The following is a 22281-nucleotide window of genomic DNA, read 5'->3' on the forward strand; positions in this document are numbered from 1 at the left end:
CGGCTCCAGAGCCCGTGCGGGGGGAGGCCGAGGGGCACGTCAGGGGCCACGCCGGGCGGTGGCGTCAGCCGGGGACAGGCCCCCGCTGCTGCGAAGAGAGGGGCGAGGGTCAGCGCTGGGGGCTGCGGGGTTCCGGCCACCACCTGCCCCCCGGCTGCGCCAGTTGGAGCCCCCACTCACCCTGCAAGTGGCTGTCGAGGCTCTCCCCAGAGAGGCTGGCCGCATCCTCCTCCAGGCTGGCACGGTACGGGGCCGCGTGGGGCTCCGGCCCCACTGGCAGCTGCAGGGGCTCAGGGCGGCTCTGCTCGCCCACCTGCCGGGAACGTGCAGCTGAGTGCGGGGCACCGCAGCTGGGCCCTGTCCCTCTGGGGGGGGGGGTCCACAGCACAACCAGCCCTCGCCCCGCAGCACCCGCCCGAGCCGGCGCCGGCAGCCCTGAGCACTCTGCATGGTCACACCCACGCGTGGGCGATCAGCTGCCCACGCTCGCAGGTGCGCACGCATGCACAAGCACGCACACCCCCGTGCACGCGCGTGCAACCCCCCCCTCCCCGGTGCCTGCACCCCACCCCATGCACGGGGGCGTACACCCCGGGCACGCACCCACCTCCTGCTTGAGCCGCTTGGCCACGGTGGCTCCGCTCTCCTCGGGCTGCGTCCTGCGCGGGAGGGAGGAGAAAGGGCTGCGTCAGGCGCGGGGGCGGCCGCGCAGGGGCCCCGCGCCATGCATGCCCGCCCGGCCCCCTGCCACGCGCTGCGGGCAGCACCAGCCGTGACGGCGGGCGTAGGAGGCCGCCCGGGCAGGGCGGTGCCGTGGGACGGCGCAGAGCGGGGCCTCGGCGCAGATGGAGCCGAGGGGGGGGAAAGCAAGGAGTGACCCGAGAGCAAAGGGAAAGCGGCAGCGTGGCCGCAGCAGCCAGCACGGCACCGGCAGGGGCCTCGGGGGAAGGGTGCAAAGGATGAGGCGCTCCCCCCTTGGCCCCCAGCTGTATCCTCCCCACCCCAGGTGCTGTGCATCCGGGCCGCCCCCTCCACCCCCAGCACCTCCGAGGTCAGGCAGAAACAGCCTGAGCAAGGAAAGGGGAACTCGGGGCCACGTGGCTGCGGGGGCTGCAGGCTCCCACCCCCGTCCGGAAGCACCGGTCACGGTGCAGCTCCCACGAGGGCAGTCGGGGGCTCGGGAGGAAACCCCATGTGTGGGCAGGGGGGTGACAGCTGCCCCCCCACGCTCCCCTGAGGACACCGGGCTCACCTGGCCACCTTGAGCGAGGACAGGTAGGTGCTCTCCCGCGCAACCTGCCGCGAGAGCGAGAAGAGCTCGACGCGCCGCAGCAGCAGCGAGTTGTCCCGCAGGCAGAACTGGGCGGCCGCCTCGTTGATGATCAGCTGGGGACAGAGGCCTGGGCGTCAGCAGGAATGGAGCCGGCGGCGCCAGCAAGACCCTCAGCAAAGGGCACCAAAGGCTCCGGGCAGGCAGAGACCACCTGGACAGGAGTGGACCTCGGCTTCCTGCACCCCTGCGTGGTGGAGCCCCCACCCCAGCCTCCTACCTGGGACACAGCCAGCCCCAGAGCCACCCCAGCCCCCTCCCCTTACACCGGGGCTGGGGTTCCCCCAGTGCATTTGAGCCTGGACCCTCACCTCATGAAGGGTGAGCTGCTTGCCCTCACGGCGCCGGGCCTCGCCGCGACCATAGATCGCACTGTGCCGACGGATCTCCTCCTCCTTGTGCCGGTCGCCATCCTCCAGCTGGAAGATGTGCCCCACGGCTTTGGCCAGCTTCTTGTTGAGCTTCATGAGCGCCCGCAGCTCGGCGTCGCCGCCCCGGGGGCAGCTCTGCAGGAGCCGCTCCACGCTCTCCGCCACCGTCTGCACCAGCTCCGGCTCCAACGCCTCGGCGCCCACCGACTGCTCGCCGCTGCTCCCGCCCGGGGAGAAGGGGGGCCCCCCCGGCTCTTCATCCCCGCCACCCTCTGACTCCGGGGTGCTCCTCCCCGGCCACGGCGGGGCCGCCGAGGGCGACAGCTTCTCCCCTGGCTCCGTGGGGCTGCGGGCCGGGGGCGTCCCTGTGCTGCTGCCCCCCTTGCCCGTGGCCTCACTGGGGCTGGCGTGCCCGTTGCTGAGCGACTTGCGCCCGCCGGCCTCGGAGAGCTTGAAGAGGGGGATGCTGCTGACGGGCACGGCCGAGACCGGCTGGCTGAAGAGCCCCGGGTTGGAGGCCCACTCGCGCAGGGCCTTCTGGAGGCGGCGGACGTGCAGGGGCTTGGTGGCCATGCCCACCAGCGCCATGATCTCCAGGAACTCCTCCTCGCCCGCCTCGCAGAGCTGCTGCACGTCGTCCCCCCCTTGCTGGATGAAGGTCTCGTAGTAGCCCAGCAGGTTGGCGCGTTGCAGCACCCGGTACAGCTGCAGCTCCCCCAGTGTGCGGGGCACGGCCATGGCGAGCCTGCGGGACGGACAGCGTCACGCCGGGGCCAGCAGGGACAGACGGACACCCACCGCCCCCAGGTCAAGCTTGCAGCAGAAGCGCACCCCACACCCCTTGGCCTGGGGGTCCCCGGGCTGGGGGCACACCCCGCAGGGAGGGGGCGCCGTGGGGCACTCCACAGATCCCACCAGCCCCCCCCCCCACCCCTCGGGCCAGGTCAGACCCCGTGGCCACAGCTCCCCAGACACGATGCAGACACGAGTGGGGCAGGGGCCAGGCCCGGGGGCACCCCCCCCACCCCCATTTCCCCTCCCGGGGCCGTGCCCAGCACGCCACAGACCCCCCCTCCTGCCGCCAGCATCCCCCCCCCAGGACACCCGCGTGGGGCAGGGCATGTACCCGGGGCTGTCCCAGCCCTCCCCATCCCCAGACCCCAGCGTCCCCTCCCTCCTCTACCGCTCCCCAACCCCCCTCCCGGCTCGCTCCGACCCTCCCGGTGCCCCAAGCCCCCCCCCCCCTTTTGCCCACCCCTTCTCCCGCCGCCCCCCGTTCGCTCACCGCGGGCTGGAACCGGCTCCAGCCGCTACGCCCGTGCGTCCCGGGGAGAACCGCGGGGCATGGGCGAGGGCGCGGGGCCTCCGGTGGCCGCGCTCTGCTGCGGGCCGGGGATACCGGGGGTGCCGGGAGCTCGGGGACCCGGGGCGGGGGGGGCTCGGGGGTCCCGCGGCCGGGCCGTGCGCGCTCACTCCGCCGCGCCGCGCCGCTTCTGCGCGCCGCCCACACGGGCGGTACCGTGAAATAGCAGCGGCCCCGGCTGCGCCGCGGCGTGGGAGGCCCCGGGGGCGGATCCCGCGGCTGCCGCCCCCGCTGAGCGCTGCGAGGGCGGCAGCGGCGGGGGGGCCGCGGGAGGGAGCCGCGGAACCGGCACCCGCACCCCCCAGGGACCGGGGGGACCGAGGGGACCGGCTGCGCCCAGGGCGCACGGTGGCACCGGGGGGACCGGCTGCGCACAGGGCGCACGGCTGGACCCGGGGTCCTGCACCCCACGGAGAGCAGCGCTGGGACCCCCGGTAGCTCCTCGCCCGGGCCGCGGAGAACCGGGGGCGGCGGGGAACCGGGGCCGGTGTCCCGGGCGGGCGCTGCTCGGGGCGGCCGGTGCTCGCGGGGCGCACCCCGCACCCGGAGCCTGCCGCGCCCGGGGGACCCCCGCTGTGCCCGGAGGATGCCGGGGGGGGGCCCACCTTCAGCTCCCCCCCGGAGGTCCCGCAGGGCCGGCAGCGAGGGGCGGCTACGCTCGCAGCATCTCCGGTTCCTGCGGCAACCGGGTGCGCCCCGAGGATGCCCCGGGGCGCTGCTGCCCCGGCCCGGCAGCCCCGCACCCACCCCCACCGCGGCGGACCCGGCGCCGGTGCAGCGGGAGGCGCCCGGTGCCGTCGGTAGGCTCCAGGGTGAACACCCCCGCGGGTCAGCCGCGGCTGCGGGTCCCGGGGGGGGAGGTGGGGAGCGGAGGGAGAGTGTTTGGGGGGACTGGGGGATAAATCCTGCAGCCCCCCCGCCGCCTGCACCCCGAGGGAGAGTCCTGCCCCCCCCCCTTGTCGGCACTATTTATTTACAGCGTGGCTGGCGCCAGCCGCCCCCGCTGCCTCCTGCCCCGGAGGGGGCCTGGACCGGCGGGGAGGCGGCGGGGGGCTCAGCGCCCCTCCCGGGGGGGTCCCGCTCCGGACCCTCGCCCACCCCCAAGCTCCCCCGCCCCCGGGCCCGGGCGTCCGGTGCGGGGGGGCCGTTCCCAGGCCCGCCGCTGCCCCCGGCTGACGCACATCCTCCGCCCACGGCCCCGCCGCTTCCCGGCTCCGCCGCCCACGGCCCCCCGGGGGGGCCCCCAGCGGGGGGGGGACACCCGGGGGCCGGTGGGGACCGGGCCCGGGGGAGGGGGGGGCACGGGGGGGTGTCGGGGGGTGATGGGGCGGGGGGGGGGAGGCGGGGGGGAAAGCACCGGGACCCCCGCCCGAGGCTACGCGGCACCGCCCTCTGATAGGCGGAGCCGCTTGTCAATCAAAGGAGAGGGGCGGGAGCGCGCGGCGGATCCGGGCTGCGCGCTGATTGGCTGGAGCGAGTGTCTGTCAGGGCCGTTGCTAAGGCGGTACTCGCTGTTAGGCGGGGCCCCGCTGGGCCGTTCGCGCTGAACCGCGCCTGTGCTGGTGGCCTTAGCAACGGGAAGGCGGGGCTAAGGCGGGGCTAAGGCGCGTCCATTCAGGCTGCGCTGATAGGCCGAGAGCCCCGTCAGTCACCCCGCGGGAGACAGAGGCGCGGGCCAGGCCGCAGCGGCCTTTCTATAGGCCCGGGCAGCTGTCAGTCAGCTCTGCCGTGAGGCCAGGGAGGCGGGACGTAGCGGCGGAAGCGGAAGGAGGTGACGCGGCCCGGCCATGGCGGGACGGACGAACGCGGCCTGGGCCCGGCGGCGGCTCCTGGCGGCTCTGCTGCTACTGCTGCCGCTGGGGGCGGCGGGTGCGTGGGGAGGGGGGCCCCGGGGGGGGTCAGGGGGTACTGGGGGAGTCCCCGGGGGTCTTGAGGGGTCCGGGGGTCTTGAGGGGTCCGAGGGTGGGGCCCGCAGGTCTGGGGGAGGTCTGGGGGCGGTTGCCCCGGGTCCGGGGAGTTCCCCGGGGGCCTGGGGGGGGTCTCCAGGTGGCTCTCAGGAGCTCTGGGGGGTCTTGGGGGGGTCTCTGGCGGTTCCCCTTGGGGGGATGCGCACCCTGTGCTCTGGTGGGCAATGCGGGCAGGGGCCGATGCTGCTTGGTCCGTGTTGCTGAGCGCTCTTTGCTCTGCCCCTCGTCCTGAAGGCACGGGGGAGGCCGTGATCGAGCTGCGCGAGGCCCATGCCTGCTATCGGTCTGCGTCTCACCGCTTCTGCCACACCAACACGCACGCCCCGCAGTGGCACGACATCTGGACCAGGGTGCAGGTGAGGGGGTGAGGCAGGTCCTCGCCCCGGCCCCGCAGCGCCTGGCCCGGCCCCAGCAGTGCCCCCATGCGCTTCCCCCCTGTGTGCAGATCCGTGTCAACAGCAGCCAGGGCATCCGAGTCACCCAGGTGGAGAGCGAGGAGGAGCTGAGGGAGCTGGAGGAGTCCAGGGTGTGGAATTTCCTCTCCTCCTTCCTGAAGGAGAAGCTGAACAACACCAGCATCGATGTGGATCTCTACGGCAACAAAACCTGCCTGAAGGTCGAGGTGCTGGAGGCCGGCACCGCGTACTGCGTCGTGCTGTCCCGGCGTACGTCTGCTCTGCCGCAGGGCAGTGGGGCTGAGCGCCAGCACCACCAAGGGGCAGCGAGGACCAGGCACGGTCCTGGTGTGAGGACCAGTGGGGCCGGTCCCTGTGGCAAAGGGAAGCGGGGCTGCAGAGGAGGCCCGCCTTGGTCCCCCGGGGTGCAGAACGGGGGGCACAGAGTCACAGACACAGGGCGCTTGTCGGAGGCTTGCCTCGGGCACCACCTCTCCCCACTCCTTGTCAGCGTGTTGGGATGGAGCTTGCGCCGAGGGCGCCCTGCCAGGATTTCACCCAACCTGGACTTCTTCTCTTCCCAGGGTTTGACCCTAAACTGTTCCTGGTTTTCTTCCTGGGCCTGTTGTTGTTCTTCTGCGGGGACGTGCTGAGCAGGTGAGTCCCTTCCTCTCCTCCGCAAGGTGGGGGCTGAGACGTGCTGGATTCGCAGAGCAGCTCCTGTCTGCGTGCTGCGGAAGGCAGAGGATCCTCGTCTGCCTCCCTCCACCTGCCCAGGGGACGCCAGGCTTGCTCCAGGGGCTCTGTGGGGCTCTGTGCCATTCCCCCCACCCCGTTCCCAGGACGTGCGGTGCCTTTCTCTTGGCACCAGGTGCCGGGGTGTGCAGTGCCCGGCTGGCCTCGCAGCCTGCAGGCTCCCGGGGGTCGCTCCTAGCGGGTGTTTGCGCAGGGGCGTCCCACCAGCTGTAAAACACTTTGTGCACGTGCAATCCCCGCAGGAGCCAGCTCTTCTACTACTCGGCCGGGATAAGCGTTGGCTTGCTGGCCTCGCTGCTCATCGTCTTCTACGTCATGTCCAAGGCCATGCCCAAGGTGAGAGCGTGAGGCTGGCTGGGGGGGAGGATGCTCGCAGCAGCCCTTTCTACACCTGCACGCCCGTTCTGGGAGCCGCGCGGGGCTTTGCGGCCTCGGGGTGTCGGGCTGTGGGTCCGGCTTTGCCTGGAGCAAGGCTCGGTGGGCAGGGGGCGGCAGGCATGGGTGCCCTCTGCCAGCAGCTCCTCCTGATTATCCCGTCTCTTTTCCTAGAAAAGTCCTGTTTACTTCCTTCTGGTAGGAGGCTGGTCCTTTTCCCTCTACCTGCTTCAGCTCATCTTCAAGAACCTACGGGAGATCTGCAAGTCCTACTGGCAGTACCTGCTAAGTAAGCGTGGGCCCCTCAGACCTGCCAGCTCTCCAGTTCCTGCGGCTCCTACCAGAGCCTCGGCTTGCTGCTGGGGAGCGCTGGGGCTTCCTGCCCCCCTTGTGGCTGCAGACGTTGTGCTTGTGCTCCTGAGAGGCAAATCCCAGCGCGGGGGCAGCGCCCCAGCTCCCGCTCCCTCTGCCCCCCCTGCAGGTTACATGCTGCTCGTGGGCTTGGTGAGCTTCGGTGTGTGCTACCGGTACGGCCCGCTGGAGAACGAGCGCAGCATCAACCTGCTCTCCTGGACCCTGCAGCTCCTGGGCCTGCTGCTGATGTACTCGGGCATCCAGATCCGCCCCGTGGCCTTGGCCTTGGTGCTCGTGGCCATCTGCACCAAGCACCTGGACCACCCCCTGCAGTGGGCCTACGCTGCCTACAGGTGAGCGCTTGCACCCCGGCCCTTCCTTGGGCTGGGTGAGCTGCTGGGTGCAGCCCGTGCTGCGGAACTGGGGCGTTCTTGGTGGCGGTTGGGGCCGGGGCAGGCACGCTGCGGGGCTGTGCCTCTCCTCCCCGGGTTGGTGTGGGGCAGCGCCGCGCTCCTCACGTGTGGGAGCCTCTCTTGGGGGTGAGGAGCCACGAGCTCTGCTCCGGCCCGCCGCCGGCTCTTGGCCCAGCCCCCAGGGTCCTGGACCTGTGCTGGGCGCCCTGTTGGGGCTGGGCGGGCTGTAACCGGTGCTGTGCTGCTGGCAGGAGAGCGCAGAGCGCCCGGCTGGGGCCGAGCCCCCCCCGCCTGCTGACCGAGGAGGAGTACCGCATCCAGGGCGAGGTGGAGACACGCAAGGCCCTTGAGGAGCTCCGCAGCTACTGCAGAAGCCCGGATTTCTCCGCCTGGACCGCAGTCTCCCGCATCCAGTCTCCCAAGAGGTAACGTCCCATGGCGGTGTGGTCAGGAGACCTCATCTGGGTGCTTCTGGGAGCCCTGAGTCGCTCTGTGCTGCCACCTTTGGCTTCAGAGGCGCAGAAGATCCCCGCTGCGTGGAAGCAGGGTGCTGTGTGGAAGCAGGGCGTGCGGCTCCAGCCCTGGCCCGGCCTCTGTGCTGTGGCTCTGCCCAGGGCGTGGTGTCCCAGAGCACTCAAACTCCTCACCCCCAGCTCCCTGCACGCCAGGGCCTCGCGGGCCACTCGGGCGCGATGGCACAGCTGCGTCTTGGTGGCTTCTTCCCAGGTTTGCTGACTTCGTGGGCGGCGCCTCTCACCTCACCTCCAGAGAGATTTCTTTCCATGAGCAGGAGTATGGCCTGGGTGGCAGCTTATTTGAGGAGCAGCTCTTTGAGGAGGAGGAAGATGACTCCTTCGACACAGACCACGGGAGTTGCTCCGTGTCCTACAACCACCTGGATGCTGATTGAGGTCAGCTGTCCCGGACCCAGGAGGGCGAGGGGCAGAACTGCTGGAGTCACCCTGCTCCCCTGACGCCTGCAGTGCCCAAAGCCGTGTTTACAGGCGACAGCGGGTGTTGTCTGTGCCCAGCACCTCCGATCCCACCCCAGGCGGGGCTCCTGTGAGCCCTGCAGCAGAGCCAGGCTGGTAGGAGGATACGGGGAGCTGGCACCCTCGTTTTCCCCACGCAGTTCCAGCCAGGCTGAGGCACCGGAGCTCTTGTCATCGCAGCTCTCGGCAGAGGGTTGCAGGGGGCTGGTCCCTGACCATGGGGTCCGTGCTGCTGCTGCAGTGTAGGACACTGGTCTGGAGCGGAGCTGGACTGGAGCCGCCCTGGCTCTTGTGGTGTGTGCTTGGGTGCCTCCTGCTGCACACCTCGGAGGGGCAGGGACCTCCTTCCCAGGCCTTGGTGCTGAGCTGCCTCCTGTGCGCACTGAGCCCCGCGCCTCCGTGCTGCGGCTGGCAGGGGGGAGCCCCTCTTCCCCCCACCGTGCTCTGCCAGGGCGTCTCCACCTTTCAGGGCGGGGATGGAGCAAAAGGTCCACCTCGCGTGCAGATGCCTGCAGGAGACATGTTCATAAAGGACCTTTGGACCCATCCTGCCGGTACCTGCGTGCTCAGCACCTGCCTGCTGCGAGGCAGCGGTGTGGGGCGAGCACACCCGGGGGCAGCTGCTCCTCCTCGTGCTTACCAAACGTGCCCAAGGGCTGCAGCTGCTCAGGCCGCGCCTCTAACTTGGCGGAATCCCCTGCAGCTACCAAAAACTCCCCGGCACTTCCCAGGTAGAGCCCCAGCTCCGTGGGCAGGGGGCTCCACGTGTGTGTCGCAGAGCTGGGTGTGAGGCCCAGTGCCCCGCGGATCGTCCCCAGCGCCCCTCAGGGTGCTGGCTCAGCCTCCCCTTCTCCCAGCGCGGACGTGCCTCCTGTGCCCTGCCCAGCGGCGTGCTCGTGCTTCCATGCCCTTTCCTCCTGGTGCCAGCCCGCACCGGGCACCGGCGTGCTCCCGCAGCAGCACCTGGGAGCGCACCCACAAAGTGCCTGTGCCGGGGGCTGCGGGAGCTGTTGCGCTGCTGCTTTCAGCCCCGTCCCCACCACGCTCCTCTCGGGGCCAGCGCGGGGCAGGAGGGCTGGCGAAGCCTGGATGAAGCAGAGATCTGGGGGGGATGCCCAAATCTGTGCAACTTCTTGTGGGAGTGCAGCCATGGGGGTCAGCAGGCCCCGGGGCTGGCGATAACATCGGACTCAACGATGAGGCCAGGAGGAATGTGAAGCGTTGAGAAGGAACAAAGGAGGGTGATCGAAGAGATGCCTTGCCCTTAAGACCTGGAAGTTGCTGGGTGTTTGCTGTTGCCAGGGCAAAGCTGTTGACCAACGAATAGTGAAAAAGCGCTGCTGGAGAGCGAATGGTGTAAGGGAGCCTGTCCTAAGGGGAAGCTGAAGTTAAGTCATCAATAACGCAGTAGCAGCTACTGATCCTAAAAGAGCCCCGGTGGCCGAGTGGTTTTTATGCCACAACTTCTTTGCAATAAAACCGCCCTCCCGTAGCCTTGCTGCCCTGGGCTGCTCCCCTACCCCGCTGTGCTGCTGGCCCTGTTTATGCTGATTTAGTTCTGGCCTAGGTTCACTCTGCTCCAGCACTGAGCTTTACCCCCGTGTGAGCAGCCTCTGCTGATGCCTCCCTCTGTCCCCTTGGTGTGCTTAATGCAGGTTGATGACCAAGTATATTTTTTAATAAAGGTATGTTTTCTAGATAACGAGCCTCCTTTATTTCCCTCCCAGCACCCCTCCTCTGCCCCGGCCCCTCCGCCCATGGGAGCTGGCTTGGCCCAGGACATCACCCAGTGCCTGGAGGAGTGAGGACCGGAGGCAGCACCCCTCTGCTGCCGGCTCCTTTCAGGTGCTTTCCCCGCGGGTTCCTGCCAGCTCCGTACCTTGCCCCGGTTTCCCGGAGCCCCGGGAGGAAGCTCCCTTTGTTTGCCTGACCACAATATTAAATCTCTCTCCCTGTTCCTGCGGTGGGGGTGTGTGGGGGAGCGCAGCAGCGGGCTGGGACCCTGCGAGGGGGGCCCGGCAGCTTTGGGGTGCTGCGTGCCTCGGTTTCCCTGCCCTTGGCCGGACTCCGTGCCCGGGGGGAGGGCCCTGGGCCCCCGCCCTCCCGTGGGCCGGCCGGGGCCAAGCCCCAGCACCGGGATCTGGAGCAGCCCCGGCTCGGCAGCTCCAGCAGCCGGTGTCCTGCCAGCGGGAGGTGAGTCGCCGGCCCCTTTGCATCCCCTGGAGATGGGGTTGGGGGGCAGCACCCCAGCCCCCAGCCACACATCTCGGGGGGTTTCATGTCTCCAGGGACCCCCGGCGCCGGTGGAACCCCGGGAACCGGCACCGCGGGGCTGCCCCAGGGTTGCGGGAGGGGGTCTGGGGGGGAGGGGGGGCTCTGGTCCGAATCCCCCCCACAAGCCCGGTTCTGGCCCCGGGAGCCCCGCAGCCAGCAGCGCTGGGGGGGGTCCGTGCCCGGCGCCCAGTCCGGGGGGAGGCTGCGGAGCCTCATCCCGGCCGCTCCCGTCCTCCCGGGAGGCTGCTCCCGGCGGGGGGGTTTCCATCGCCCCCTTCGCCTCTTCCCCACCTCGCCGCCGGTGAACTTTCCCCGGGCCCCGGCAGCGGGGCTGGGTTTACAGCCCTGGAAAGGGAAAGGTAAAGCGGGGCTGAAGGTCGCCGGGGTGCGGAGCCTGGGGCTGGGTGGAGCAGGGTCGGAACAGCCCCGGGGTGCGGAGCGGCCCCAGCCCCCAGCCCGGCCCCTGCCCGGCCCCGGCTCCCCCCTGCCAGGAAGGAGGGAGGAAGCGGAGGCTGAATTCATCCCTGCCACAAGAATAGGACCCAGGTGTCCCGGCTTCCTGGCCGGGCTCCTCGCTTCCCTCGCACCAGTGGGCAGGAGCCAGGAGTCCTGCGACACCCCCCCAGACCCCCCCCGACCCCACAAAGGAGCACCTGGTGCTGGGGCTGCTGAGATCCGGAGGCCTTTTGGGAAGGCTCCGCAGCCCCCACCTGCTCTGCCCCAGGTACCCCGGAGCTGCCCGGCCATGGAAGCTGCCGACACGCTGCTGGACGCTGAGGCTGTCGGGGACCTGGTGCTGCTGGACCCGCTCACCGAGGAGTCGCTGCTCCGCACCCTGCAGGAGCGCTTCCGCCGCAGAGACATCTACGTGGGCATGGGGACGGGGACACGGGGGCTGGGCTGGGGGCTGGGGGGCTGCGCGGGGCTGCGCTGGGGTGGGAGGGGAGCTCCGGGATCCCGGCAGGGTCCTCCTGGCCGTGCGTGCACACACGTCGTCCTGCTCGCCCGCAGACGTACATCGGGGATGTGGTGATCTCGGTGAACCCCTACCGGCCCCTGCCCATCTACACCCCCGAGAAGGTGCAGGAGTACCACAACTGCAACTTCTTCGCCGTGAAGCCCCACATGTGAGCACCAGGCACCCTCCTCGGTCCCGCTAAGGGCTTCGCCCGCACGGGGGTCCCAAGGCTTTGGGGGCTGGGGGAGTCGACTTGGGGCAGCCCCACAGCCACAGCCGGGGCTCTCAGTGCCCCCTGAACACCCCTGGGTCCCCTCCAGCCCCCTTCTGACCCCTGCTCGCCCCCAGCTACGCCATCGCGGACGATGCCTACCGCTCCCTGCGGGACCGGGACCGGGACCAGTGTATCCTCATCACCGGTGAAAGCGGGGCCGGCAAGACAGGTAGAGGCTGGGCCCCCAGCGGGGCTCGTGGGGCTGCGACGGGGTGGCGGGACAGGCGAGCACGGCCCTGGTGCCAACGGCCCCTCGCCCTCAGAGGCCAGCAAGCTGGTGATGTCCTACGTGGCGGCCGTGTGCAGCAAAGGGGAGGAGGTGGACAAGGTGAAGGAGCAGCTCCTGCAGTCCAACCCCGTGCTGGAGGGTAAGCGCCTTGCACCCTGCACCCATCCTGGGGCTCGGCTCAGCCTCCCCGCCCCCCCGACCGCTGCTGCATTACCCCGTCCTCCTTCCGCAGCCTTCGGAAATGCCAAAACCATCCGCAACGACAACTCCTCGCGCTTCGTGAGTGACCTGGCAGAGGGTGGCGGGGAGCGGGGCTGGGGGCACGGGATTAGGGCTGCCGCTCCCTGAGGGATCCCCCCGGCCCTCATCCCAGCCCCATCCCTCAGGGCAAGTACATGGACGTGGAGTTCGACTTCAAGGGCGAGCCCCTGGGAGGGGTCATCAGCAACTGTGAGTATTGACTGACTGCCCCCCCCCCCCCCCGGGGTTCCGGCCCTGTACCACGGTGATGCTCACCCCTCCCCGCAGACCTGCTGGAGAAATCCCGCATCGTCCGGCACACCAAGGGCGAGAGGAACTTCCACATCTTCTACCAGCTCCTGGCCGGTGGCTCGGCACAGCTGCTCCGTAGGTCTGGGCCCCCAGCACGGGGGGCTTGGGGAGGGTCACGGGCTTGGGGGGTCCGTGGCTGAGCCCCCTCTGCCCTCCCCAGAGCAGCTGAAGCTCCGCCAGGGCTCCCAGCACTACGGCTACCTGAACCGGGAGAGCTCCAGCCTGCCTGGCATGGATGACGCAGCCAACTTCCGAGCTATGCAGGTACCGTCAGGGGAGTGTGGGGGCCAGGAAACCGTGACACCCCCCCTCCCACCCCCCCAAATGCCCTGGGGCCATCCCCATCCCCTGAGCTGCCCGTGCCCATGCCCAGGATGCCATGGCGGTCATCGGCTTCTCGCCGGCCGAGGTGACGGCACTGCTGGAGGTGACGGCCGTGGTGCTCAAGCTGGGCAACGTGAAGCTGAGCAGCTGCTACCAGGCCAGCGGGATGGAAGCCTGCAGCATCGCCGAGTCGCGGGGTAGGGCCTGGGGTGGGTGGGACAGGACGGGACGGGATGGGATGGGATGGGACAGGATGGGCCCCCCCACTCAGCCCCAGCCCCGCACAGAGCTGCACGAGATCTGCGAGCTGATCAAGCTGGACCCCGGCACGCTGGAGCAGGCGCTGTGCTCCCGCACCGTGAAGGCACGGGATGAGACCATGCACACCGCCCTCAGTGTCTCCCAGGTGAGCGGCACCTCTCCCCCTGCCCCATCACCCCCCCCGCTGCGGGCCCGTGCCCTGGGAGCCCCCCGGGATCTGCTGCGAGCCCTGCTCCCCTCGCCCCAGGGCTACTACTGCCGGGACGCGCTGGCCAAGAACATCTACAGCCGCCTCTTCGACTGGCTGGTGAACCGCATCAACACCAGCATCCAGGTGAGCGCTGGGCACCAGCCCCCCCCAGACCCCCTTCCCTGCCCGGCCGGGGCTGGGACGTGGCTCAGCACCCCGCCATCTCCCAGGTGAAGCCGGGCAAGCAGAGGAAGGTGATGGGTGTCCTGGACATCTACGGCTTCGAGATCTTCCAGGTGAGCGGCAGGACCCACCTGGGCCCCTCCTGCTGCTGGGGGGGCGTGGGGCAGGGCTGGGGGCTCCGGCATGGACCTGTAACTCGGGGCCCTTCTCTTGCAGGACAACGGCTTTGAGCAGTTCATCATCAACTACTGCAATGAGAAGCTGCAGCAGATCTTCATCCTGATGACCCTGAAGGAGGAGCAGGAGGAATACGTCCGAGAGGTACCCCTGGCTCATGCCACTCGGGCTGGCTGTGGCCCTGAGGAGCCTCGGTGGGACGGGGATGGGGAAGTGCCATAGACGGCTCCGCAGCACGTCCCTTCCTCGCCCCGCTCCCTGCCGGGAGAGGATTCAATAGCAGGAAGGCAGGGAGGGATTCGGGATCCCTGTCCCCACAACTGGACGTCCGGTTCCTGCCCCACACCAGCTGGGGGGGGTCTGTGGGGCGGGATCCACGCACTGCATGTCCAGGGGTCCACGTGTCTGACCCCCGTCTGCTCCCAGGGCATCCAGTGGACGCCGGTGGAGTATTTTGACAACGGCATTATCTGTGACCTGATCGAGAACGTGAGTTGCCTCCCCCCAGCGTGCGGGGGCTCCGGGCCGGGGTCCCAGCTCCCCTCCCTTGTACCTTACACAAGCCGGGGCTGAGCCTGGAGTGGACCCAGGCTGAGGTGGTTTGATGGAGCCCCCAGTCTGTGCTGGTGGCGTTTTGGGGCACTGGGCACAGCGCGGGCTGGGGCTGACGCTGTCCACCGCGGTGCAGAGCAAGGGCGGGATCCTGGCCATGCTGGACGAGGAGTGCCTGCGGCCCGGCGTGGTGAACGAGGACACCTTCGTCACCAAGCTGAACCAGCTCTTCGCCACCCACAAGCACTACGAGAGCAAGGAGACACAGAACGCCAAGCACGTCACGGACCTCAGCCTGCCGCAGCGCTGCTTCCGCATCCACCACTACGCCGGCAAGGTCCGCAGCACCCATGGGCACCTGTGGCCCTGTCCCTGGGTGCAGCCGGGGTGCCCGGGTCCTCTTCCCAGCTTTGCACGGGAGCTGCCCGCGGGGCCGGGCTGGGGCAGGGGCTGCAGTGCCTTTGTTGCCCGCTCTGTCCTCCTTGAGCACTCCCCTGCCCACAGGGGTGGCAGGACCCCAGGTGCTGACCCTGCTGCTGCACCCAGGTGACCTACAACGTGACGGGCTTCATCGAGAAGAACAACGACCTGCTCTTCCGCGACCTGTCGCAGGCCATGTGGGCCGCCCGGCACACGCTGCTGCGCTCCCTCTTCCCCGAGGGCAACCCCCAGAAAGTCTCCCTCAAGCTGCCTCCCACCGCTGGCTCCCAGTTCAAGACCTCGGTGGCGACGCTGATGAAGAACCTGTACTCCAAGAACCCCAACTACATCAGGTACCGGCCCTGGGGGGACCCCGCGCACCAGGCACATGGCGGGAGCCCCCCTGTGCCCACCGCCACCCTCCTCCAGGTGCATCAAGCCCAACGACACCAAAACGGCGATGCTCTTCACGCCGGAGCTGGTGCTGGCGCAGATCCGCTACCTGGGGCTGATGGAGAACGTGCGGGTGCGGCGGGCGGGCTACGCCTTCCGCCAGCTCTACAGCCCCTTCCTGCAGCGCTACAAGATGCTGGGCACCAAGACCTGGCCCCGCTGGGCAGGCAGCGACAGGTATGGGGGGCATCGGACCAGGGGCGCGTCCCAAAGCCCCATGGCTGTGGGGTGGAGGGGTCTGAGCAGCCTCGTGCCCCCATTGTGCAGGGAGGGCACCGAGGTGCTGCTGTCGGAGCTGAAGTTCCCCCCCGAGGAGCTGGCTTACGGCTACACCAAGATCTTCATCCGCTCGCCACGCACCGTGAGTCCAGGCAGGGGGGGACCCAGCGCAGGGCAGGGTCTGATGCAGGGTGGGGACCTGCCCCACAGACCCCTCACCCTGCTGTGAGCCCCGAGCGCATTGAGGGGGCTCCTGGGCGATGTTGCAGCCCCCAGGGGCTCCCCGCAGCTCGCCCTCACTCTCTGCAGCTCTTTGACCTGGAGAAGCGGCGCCAGAAGCGCATAGGTGAGCTCGCCACCCTCATCCAGAAGATGTTTCGGGGCTGGCGGTGCCGGACCCACTACCAGCTGATGCGCAAGAGCCAGATCATCATCTCCGCCTGGTTCCGGGGCCATGCGGTGAGGAGGGGGCAGGCAGGGGTCCCGGCTGCACTGCGCCCTCCCCATCTTCCTCCCAAGAAGGGGTGATGTGGCAGGGGGGGAGCGTTCTGCACCCCCAGGAGCCAGCCTGGAAAGCGAAGCCCAGGCTGGGCACTGGGGGAGGGTCCCCAGGTGAGAGCCCCCCTGCTCACCCCACTGCCCCCACACTCCCCCCCGCAGCAAAAGAACAGGTACCAGCAGATGAAGCGTTCGGTGCTGCTCCTCCAGGCATACGCGCGGGGCTGGAAGGTGAGGGCTGGGCACTCTGCGGGCACTTGGGGCCGTGCTCCGGGGCCGGCGGCTCTCCCAGCACGGGCAGGGGCAGGGGGCATGCGGTGGGGGACGTGGGGGGCTCCACGGCTCTGCCATGCCCTGGGGGACCGGGCTCATCCCATCTCTCTCTATCTCTCCTTCCTCCTCTCCTGCCTTTCTCTCCCTCTCGCTCCCTATGTGTGTTGGTGTTTCTCCCTCCACCTCTGGGCTCCTTCCTTTGGGCTCTGACTCTCCCGCTGCAGTCTCGAAGGCTCCTCCGGGAGCTGAAGGTCCAGCGCCACCACCACCTGGCCGCCAGCACCATTTCTGCTTACTGGAAAGGGTACAAGGTAACGGGGCCAGCCCTGCCGCGGGGCCGCGTGCCTGTGAGCTGCTCTGTCCTGCTGTCCGTCCGCTGCGCCCAGGGCTGTCTGTCTGTCTGCCCTGGCCCACCCTGTCGGGCTGGGGTGGCCGTCCTGTCCGAGCAGGGCCAAAATGGGGGGGGAGGGCAGGGGAGGGGGATGCAGGCTCATCCCAAAGGGACCCGCGGGTTGGGGGGGATGTGGTGGCGAGGTCCCGGTGCCCGCGCTGACGGCCACGTCCCCACAGGTCCGCAGGATGTACCGGCGATATTTCCGCTCCGGAGCCAGCACGCGCCTGGCCAACTTCATCTACCGGCGGCTGGTGAGCGGGGCAGGGGGAGAGGGGGCTCGGCACCTTCCTGCCCCCCCCAGCGGAGGAGCTGGGCCTGGGGACCTCCTGACCCACCGCTGTTCTCCCTCCCCCAGGTGCAGAAGTTCCTCCTGGGGCTGCAGAAGAACCTCCCGCCGATGTCGGTGCAGGACCGGACCTGGCCCCCGGCGCCCTACAAGTTCCTGGCAGGCGCGAACCAGGAGCTGAAGAACATCTTCTACCACTGGAAGGTGGGGGCACCGGGGACTGGGGGGGCCGTGTGGTCCCCGTGTCCTTCCGTGCCAGCGGCGCTGCATTGTCCCCATCCCTTGGCAGTGCAAGAAGTACCGGGACCAGCTGACGCCGCAGCGGAAAGCCCTGCTGCAGGCCAAGCTCTGCGCCAGCGAGCTCTTCAAGGACAAGAAGACGCTCTACAGCAAGAGGTGCCGCCGTGCGGGGGGCTCGGGGCTGGGGAGGGGGGCGCGGGGGTGGCACCGGCTGATGGCCCCTGTCCCCAGCCTGCAGCAGCCCTTCCAGGGCGAGTACCTGGGGCTGAAGCAGAACCCCAAGTACCAGAAGCTCCACGCCGTGGCCAAGGACAAGCTGGTGATGGCTGAAACCGTGATGAAGGTGAACAGAGCCAACGGCAAGGTGAGCCCCATCCCCGTCCCCGCCGTGCTGGGGGGGGGAGCTGCAGTGCCGCGCTCACCGCCACCGCCCACAGACGGTGCCGCGCCTGCTGCTGCTGACCACCGAGCACCTGGTCCTGGCCGACCCCAAGGCCGCCCAGCCCAAGACCGTGCTCAGCCTGAGCGACATCCGCGGCGTCTCCGTCACCCGCTTCTCTGACGGCTTGCTGGCCCTGCACCTCAAGGAGGTACGGTGCCGCTGGGGGGCCGGGCGGGGTCAGAGGGGGGGGTCCCGGCGGCACTGACCCCCCCCTCGCCCCGCAGACCTCCACGGCGGGGAACAAGGGCGACCTCCTGCTGGTCAGCAGCCACCTCATCGAGCTCATCACGCGCCTGCACCAGACCCTGCTGGCCACCACCTCCCAGGGCCTGGCCCTGCACATCACCGACCAGTACGGGCGGGGCCGGGGTGGGGCCGGCAGGGGCGGGGCTTGGGTGGGTGGGGCTCTGGGTGGGGCAGAGGTGGAGGCAGCTGATTGGGCAAGAGCAGAGGGGTGGGGCAGGGTGTGGCCCCCCTGAGCCCTCCCCCCCTCACCCCCCCAGGTTCTCCACCCGCTTCCAGAAGGGCGACGTGGCCGTCACCGTGGTGGAGTCGGCCAAGGGCAGAGACGACGTCCCCGTCTGCAAGAAGCGGGGCAGCCACAAGATGGAGGTCCTGGTCCACTGAGAGCCCCCCCCCCCGCCCCCCAGGCACCCCCCCACACACACACCTCCCCCCTGCCCCGCTGGGCCCAGCAGCACAACTACCGCAACCCCATTAAACCCATGAAATGTTTCTTTGGGTGTCCGCACAGGGGTGGTGCCGCGGGGACGTGGCCGCGTTGGCGGCACGGGAGCGCTGGGGGGACTCAGGCATGGGAGTCCCAGGACGCGGCAGCGCGGTGCTGGGGGGGGGGGGCACAGCCCAGCCCGGGGACGGAGCCCCCCCAGCCCAGCGCCTTTCCTGCCGCCTGATTGCGGCGAGCGCTTGGCTCGGCGGTGATTGGAAAGGCCCCAAATTGCGGCCACTTTTCCCATTAAGTGGGACAGCAGCTCGCTCGGCTGCAGGCGCAATTTCTGGCCGGCCGCAGGCAGCTGGCACGTGAGGTCCCTGGCGCCTGCCTGCCTGCACTGACCACCCCCATCTCCCACCCCCCCCCGCGGTCAGCCCGCCCCCCCTGCAGGACCCCCCGTTGCACCCCCCCGGTCAGTGCAGAGCCCCCGTTGCTCCCACTCTGGAGCCACCTTCGGGGACCGAGGCCACGGCCAGGGCAGTGCAGGGGGACACCAAGGAGCCACCGCACGTCCCTGCTGCAGCCCCGCACTTGCAGGGTCCCTGTGCGGCTCCGTGCCCCCCCCTTCCCCTCGCTGCCTTTTCTCTCCTGCACACGTCAGAGCTCCGGGAGAGGGATTTTTTTCCTGTCCCCACACGTCACCCGCGTTAACTTCGAGAGCTGACAACTCCCCGTCACGGCGGCAGCGGCAGCAGCTCCCAGGTGGGCCTGGAGCGAGTGATGCGCTTTGCTGTGCACGGGCTGCATGTGCGGGCACGCGTGCCGGGGCACTTGGGCAGTGCGTGCACATGCAGGGTGCACGTGTGTGCACGGGGGTGCCTCCGAGGGCTCGCCACGCTCCCCATGCCCCAGAGGGGCTGTGCCACCTCCCAGCGAAGGGACCCCCCCCTTCCCCGTGCATGGAGAGGGGCCAGAGCCGTAAACAAGCCCAGGGCACCGCTGCTTTTCGCTGCTGCTTGGCACCACACAAGTAGGTGTTATTAATTAATTAGGCCGTCTCTGGCCAGGCTCCGATTTAATTAACGTCCCCGGCACTGCAGATGCTGCCCTGCCCCGGGCTGTGGTGCCACGTGAGCCACCGTGCTCCCGCTGCCGCCTCCCTTCCCGTGGGGCTGCCGCAGCCGCCTGTTGCAGGCTGGAGCCCACGGCTCGTGCTGGGTGCCAGAGCTGGGCTCCCTCCAGTCCTTCTCATCCCCTCGGCTTCCCCCCATCACCCTCTCCATCTTGGCTCAGCTGTGGGGGGTTTGGTTGAGGGGGGTCTGGTTGTGGGGGGCTGCTCCCTCCAGAGCTGGGGGGAGCAGGATCGAGCCTGGAGGCAGAGCTGGGCCATGCTTGGAGGGGCTGCAAGGGGCCAAGCCCCCATCATCCTGGTCACAGGGGGGCTTGGGGGAAGGCGGCCACACATGGGGCTGGATCTAGGGCTGCTGGGACCCCCGGAGCCGGGCGTGCTGCTCACGGGACCAGGACCGGGCAGGTGGGGAGAGCCCCAGGACAGGACAGGAGCCACGGGTGGGCTGCGCAGGGAGAGAGTGCGTGTGCACGTCTGTGCCTGCCGTGCGGCCCGTGTCCTTGTGCACAGGTCTGCATGCACGCACCTGCGTGTGCATCCCAGGAGCTCAGCCACGACCCACTGCGCCGTGAGCCCTCCCAGAGCCTGCCTGCACAGCCAAAGTGTTCACCGGTGGCTCTGCCAGCGTGGCAGCGCGCTGGAGACAGGGGCTGGCTCGCACGGTGTGCACTCACACGTGCCAACAGGCTGTGGCATCTTCGGATGCGTGTCCCACCGCATGCATGACGTGTCCAGGGCTGGGGGCTGCGTGGGCACGGCGCTGGCTGTGTGCTGGCCCCGTACCCCGAGGCGGCACGACGTGGTGGGGAGCTGGAGAGCCCACGTGGGCGCGCTTGGGCCGCGGTGTGACTGCGCGTGTAACGGGTGTCACGGTGCCTGCGTGGGCGTTGAGCTGCAGGGTGGGGGTGCCACCCCCCGCGGCCCCCATTGGCGGCTCTCCTCTCGCCCACCCACGCCGTGCCACGGGCAGAGCCCCTTATTTAGCTCCGCACGGCTGCCAGCGCTGGGGTGCTTCACCTCCAGGCTGAGCGTGCCCGAGAGCTGTCGGCGCAGCCTGCGGCCGCTGCCTCTCGCCACTCCACAGCCACCAGAGGCAAGGGACGCGCTGCCCGCACTGCAGCTGAGGGCTGAGCAGGTCCCCACACCCCGTGCCAGGTACCGTGGGGTCTCCTGGGGAGGCCGCTGCCTCCGCTCCTCACCTAGCGTGGGCTGGGGGAAGGCGAAAGGGAGCTGGAAGCTGCAGGAAGCGCTGGGCCGGGAGGAGAGAGGGGTGAAGGAAGGTGGGCAAGGATTGGGGGGGTCTCTGGAAGCCTGGAGCTGGGACCTTCCTGGGGGGCTGTGGCTGTTTGGGGGTGAGCGTGTGTTGGTGTGGGTGTCTGTGAACGCGTGTGAGTGTGCAAGGCTGAGTGGGTGCTTGTGATCTCTGTGTGTCTGTGCTCCGTCCTCCAGGTGTTTCCACCGCCCCAGTTGGCGTGTGGCGGCACAAACCCGGCACAATGGGCACGAGTCTTGGCACGGGACCCCCAGCTCTGCCATGCAGCCATGCTCTCCCCCCATCTCCCCCCCCCCCCGGCACCTCTGGAGTCCATCTCCTGCACTGCAGGCCCCCACCGCATCCCGTCCCCCCCCCAGTTTTTCCCCATGCCTCCACCGTGCCGCAGCCCCCCCCAGCTGGAAAGGGCTGGGGGGCGTTTGCTCGACTGCTCCAGCAACGCCGGCTGTCCCCGGGCCCCCATCTCTCGTTCCGCTGCTTTCCCCTCCCAAAACCTTGCCCCGGTCCGCGCCGTCCGGGGGGCGAGGGGAGACCCCGGCCGCTGCTGACCCCTCCCGCAGGTCGCCCGCCCCGGCGAGGATGCGGAGCCGCGCGGTGCTCGCCCTGCTCGCCCTGGCCCTGCCGCTCGCCCTCGCCCGTTTCGCCGCCGCCCCGCCGCCGGGCCCCGCGCTCCGCTCCCAGGTAGGGCCGAGCCGTCGGGGCGGCCGTCGGGGAGGCACCGGGCGCCCCCCGCCTGCGCTCACCCCTCCGCTTCCCCGCAGAGCGGCCCCGGCCCCGAGCCGCTGCCCCCGGTACTACCCTGGAGAGCCCGCGGCGACCCCAGAGCCGCCTTCGCCGCCCTGCTGCAGCTGCTGCGGGAGGAGGACGCCGGTGAGAGCCGGGGGGGCGGTCCCGGTCCCGGTCCCGGTCCCCGCCCCGACGGCAGCGCTCAGCCTCCCGCTTGTCTCTTCCAGGTCCCCCGGCGCTGGCGTCTCCCCAGAAGCGTAAGTCCGCTCCGCTCCGCTCCCGGACGGTGCCAGCCCCGCAGCGGCGGCCGAGGGGGGGGCCTGGCGGGGGCACGGAGCGGGGCCGGGCCCGGTGGGCGCTGACGCCGGGCTCTCTCCGCAGGGGACATGCACGACTTCTTCGTGGGGCTCATGGGGAAGCGGACGGTGGAGCCCGGTAGGGCGGCGGGGGAGGACCGGGGGGCGGCGAAGCCGCAGCAGAGGGGCTGACCGCAGCCCCCCTGCTCCCCAGCCCCCCCCCGCGGACGCCCCCAGGGCCGCCGGGTTCCAGCGCCGGGCAGCGTGAGGAGGGACGGGGGGCGGCGGCGCCAGGACCCCCCCGCCGGGCTCCCCCAGCCACGACCCCCCCACCGGGCTCCGTCCCGGGCATCGCGGGGGGGCTCCGGGGGCCGTGCCCTGGCGCCTCGGAGCGGGCGGCGGCTGCGGGGCCACCAGGGCCCGGAGGCGAGCAACGACTGCGGAGCCGTCGTGGGAGCCCGTCGGGGCCGGGACCGAGACCGGGACCGAGAGCGGGGACGGGACCGGGAGCGGGGACGGGACCGGGGCTGGGGACAGGAGCGGGGCCGCGCTGCCGTCCGCACTGTACGGGGACCTGCACCCAAACAAGCGGCCCCTCGCCCTGGCTCTCTCTGTGCCTCCGCTGCGCCTCGACGGGACCCGACGGGCTCGGGGCGGCCCCGGGGGGGG

General features: G+C 70.2%; 5 protein-coding genes and 1 long non-coding RNA gene across 7 annotated transcripts in view; 4 read left to right on the forward strand and 2 right to left on the reverse strand.

Moving 5' to 3' along the window:
• Positions 1–3173, reverse strand: part of NAB2 (NGFI-A binding protein 2) — a 3610-nt gene extending 437 nt beyond the window's left edge. The window contains exons 1-6 of the mRNA XM_035308955.1: positions 2987–3173; positions 1642–2446; positions 1253–1386; positions 608–659; positions 181–313; positions 5–88 (exon numbers count right to left, since the gene is read on the reverse strand). Coding sequence (XP_035164846.1) covers positions 5–88; positions 181–313; positions 608–659; positions 1253–1386; positions 1642–2439 — 1201 coding nt within the window. The 5' untranslated portion in view covers positions 2440–2446; positions 2987–3173. The remainder of the gene's footprint in view (positions 1–4; positions 89–180; positions 314–607; positions 660–1252; positions 1387–1641; positions 2447–2986) is intronic.
• Positions 1–4854, forward strand: part of STAT6 (signal transducer and activator of transcription 6) — an 18775-nt gene extending 13921 nt beyond the window's left edge. The window contains exon 18 of the mRNA XM_035308964.1: positions 4798–4854. Coding sequence (XP_035164855.1) covers positions 4798–4839 — 42 coding nt within the window. The 3' untranslated portion in view covers positions 4840–4854. The remainder of the gene's footprint in view (positions 1–4797) is intronic.
• On the forward strand, positions 3511–10018 carry NEMP1 (nuclear envelope integral membrane protein 1). Its single transcript, XM_035308966.1, has 9 exons — positions 3511–3864; positions 5266–5387; positions 5477–5696; positions 6011–6083; positions 6425–6518; positions 6732–6846; positions 7039–7264; positions 7576–7749; positions 8051–10018. The coding sequence occupies exons 1-9, from the start codon at positions 3651–3653 to the stop codon at positions 8232–8234; spliced, it is 1422 nt and encodes a 473-aa protein (XP_035164857.1). The 5' UTR covers positions 3511–3650; the 3' UTR covers positions 8235–10018.
• LOC118155600 overlaps positions 4399–22281 on the reverse strand; it is a 19580-nt gene continuing 1697 nt past the window's right edge. Inside the window, exons 2-3 of the long non-coding RNA XR_004745918.1 lie at positions 16015–16018; positions 4399–4593 (exon numbers count right to left, since the gene is read on the reverse strand). This is a non-coding gene — a long non-coding RNA (uncharacterized LOC118155600). The remainder of the gene's footprint in view (positions 4594–16014; positions 16019–22281) is intronic.
• Positions 10481–18232, forward strand: MYO1A (myosin IA). Of its 2 annotated transcripts, XM_035308957.1 has the most exons (29): positions 10481–10509; positions 11315–11458; positions 11602–11717; positions 11897–11991; positions 12086–12190; positions 12284–12330; positions 12438–12501; positions 12580–12678; positions 12764–12867; positions 12977–13124; positions 13215–13333; positions 13436–13522; positions 13609–13674; positions 13778–13882; positions 14165–14227; positions 14427–14627; positions 14837–15063; positions 15140–15340; positions 15431–15524; positions 15692–15841; positions 16043–16111; positions 16378–16464; positions 16724–16798; positions 16903–17037; positions 17123–17229; positions 17305–17437; positions 17511–17663; positions 17740–17867; positions 18019–18232. In XM_035308957.1, the coding sequence occupies exons 2-29, from the start codon at positions 11336–11338 to the stop codon at positions 18140–18142; spliced, it is 3225 nt and encodes a 1074-aa protein (XP_035164848.1). In that variant the 5' UTR covers positions 10481–10509; positions 11315–11335; the 3' UTR covers positions 18143–18232. The 2 variants fall into 2 exon arrangements, with proteins under 2 accessions (XP_035164848.1, XP_035164849.1); XM_035308958.1 differs by lacking the exons at positions 10481–10509; positions 16378–16464 and having other exon boundaries at positions 11296–11458.
• On the forward strand, positions 20006–21909 carry TAC3 (tachykinin precursor 3). Its single transcript, XM_035308970.1, has 5 exons — positions 20006–20472; positions 21151–21271; positions 21352–21460; positions 21544–21573; positions 21698–21909. The coding sequence occupies exons 1-5, from the start codon at positions 20036–20038 to the stop codon at positions 21802–21804; spliced, it is 804 nt and encodes a 267-aa protein (XP_035164861.1). The 5' UTR covers positions 20006–20035; the 3' UTR covers positions 21805–21909.

Source organism: Oxyura jamaicensis, chromosome 33 (assembly GCF_011077185.1).
Source record: "Oxyura jamaicensis isolate SHBP4307 breed ruddy duck chromosome 33, BPBGC_Ojam_1.0, whole genome shotgun sequence".
Taxonomy (NCBI): domain Eukaryota; kingdom Metazoa; phylum Chordata; class Aves; order Anseriformes; family Anatidae; genus Oxyura; species Oxyura jamaicensis.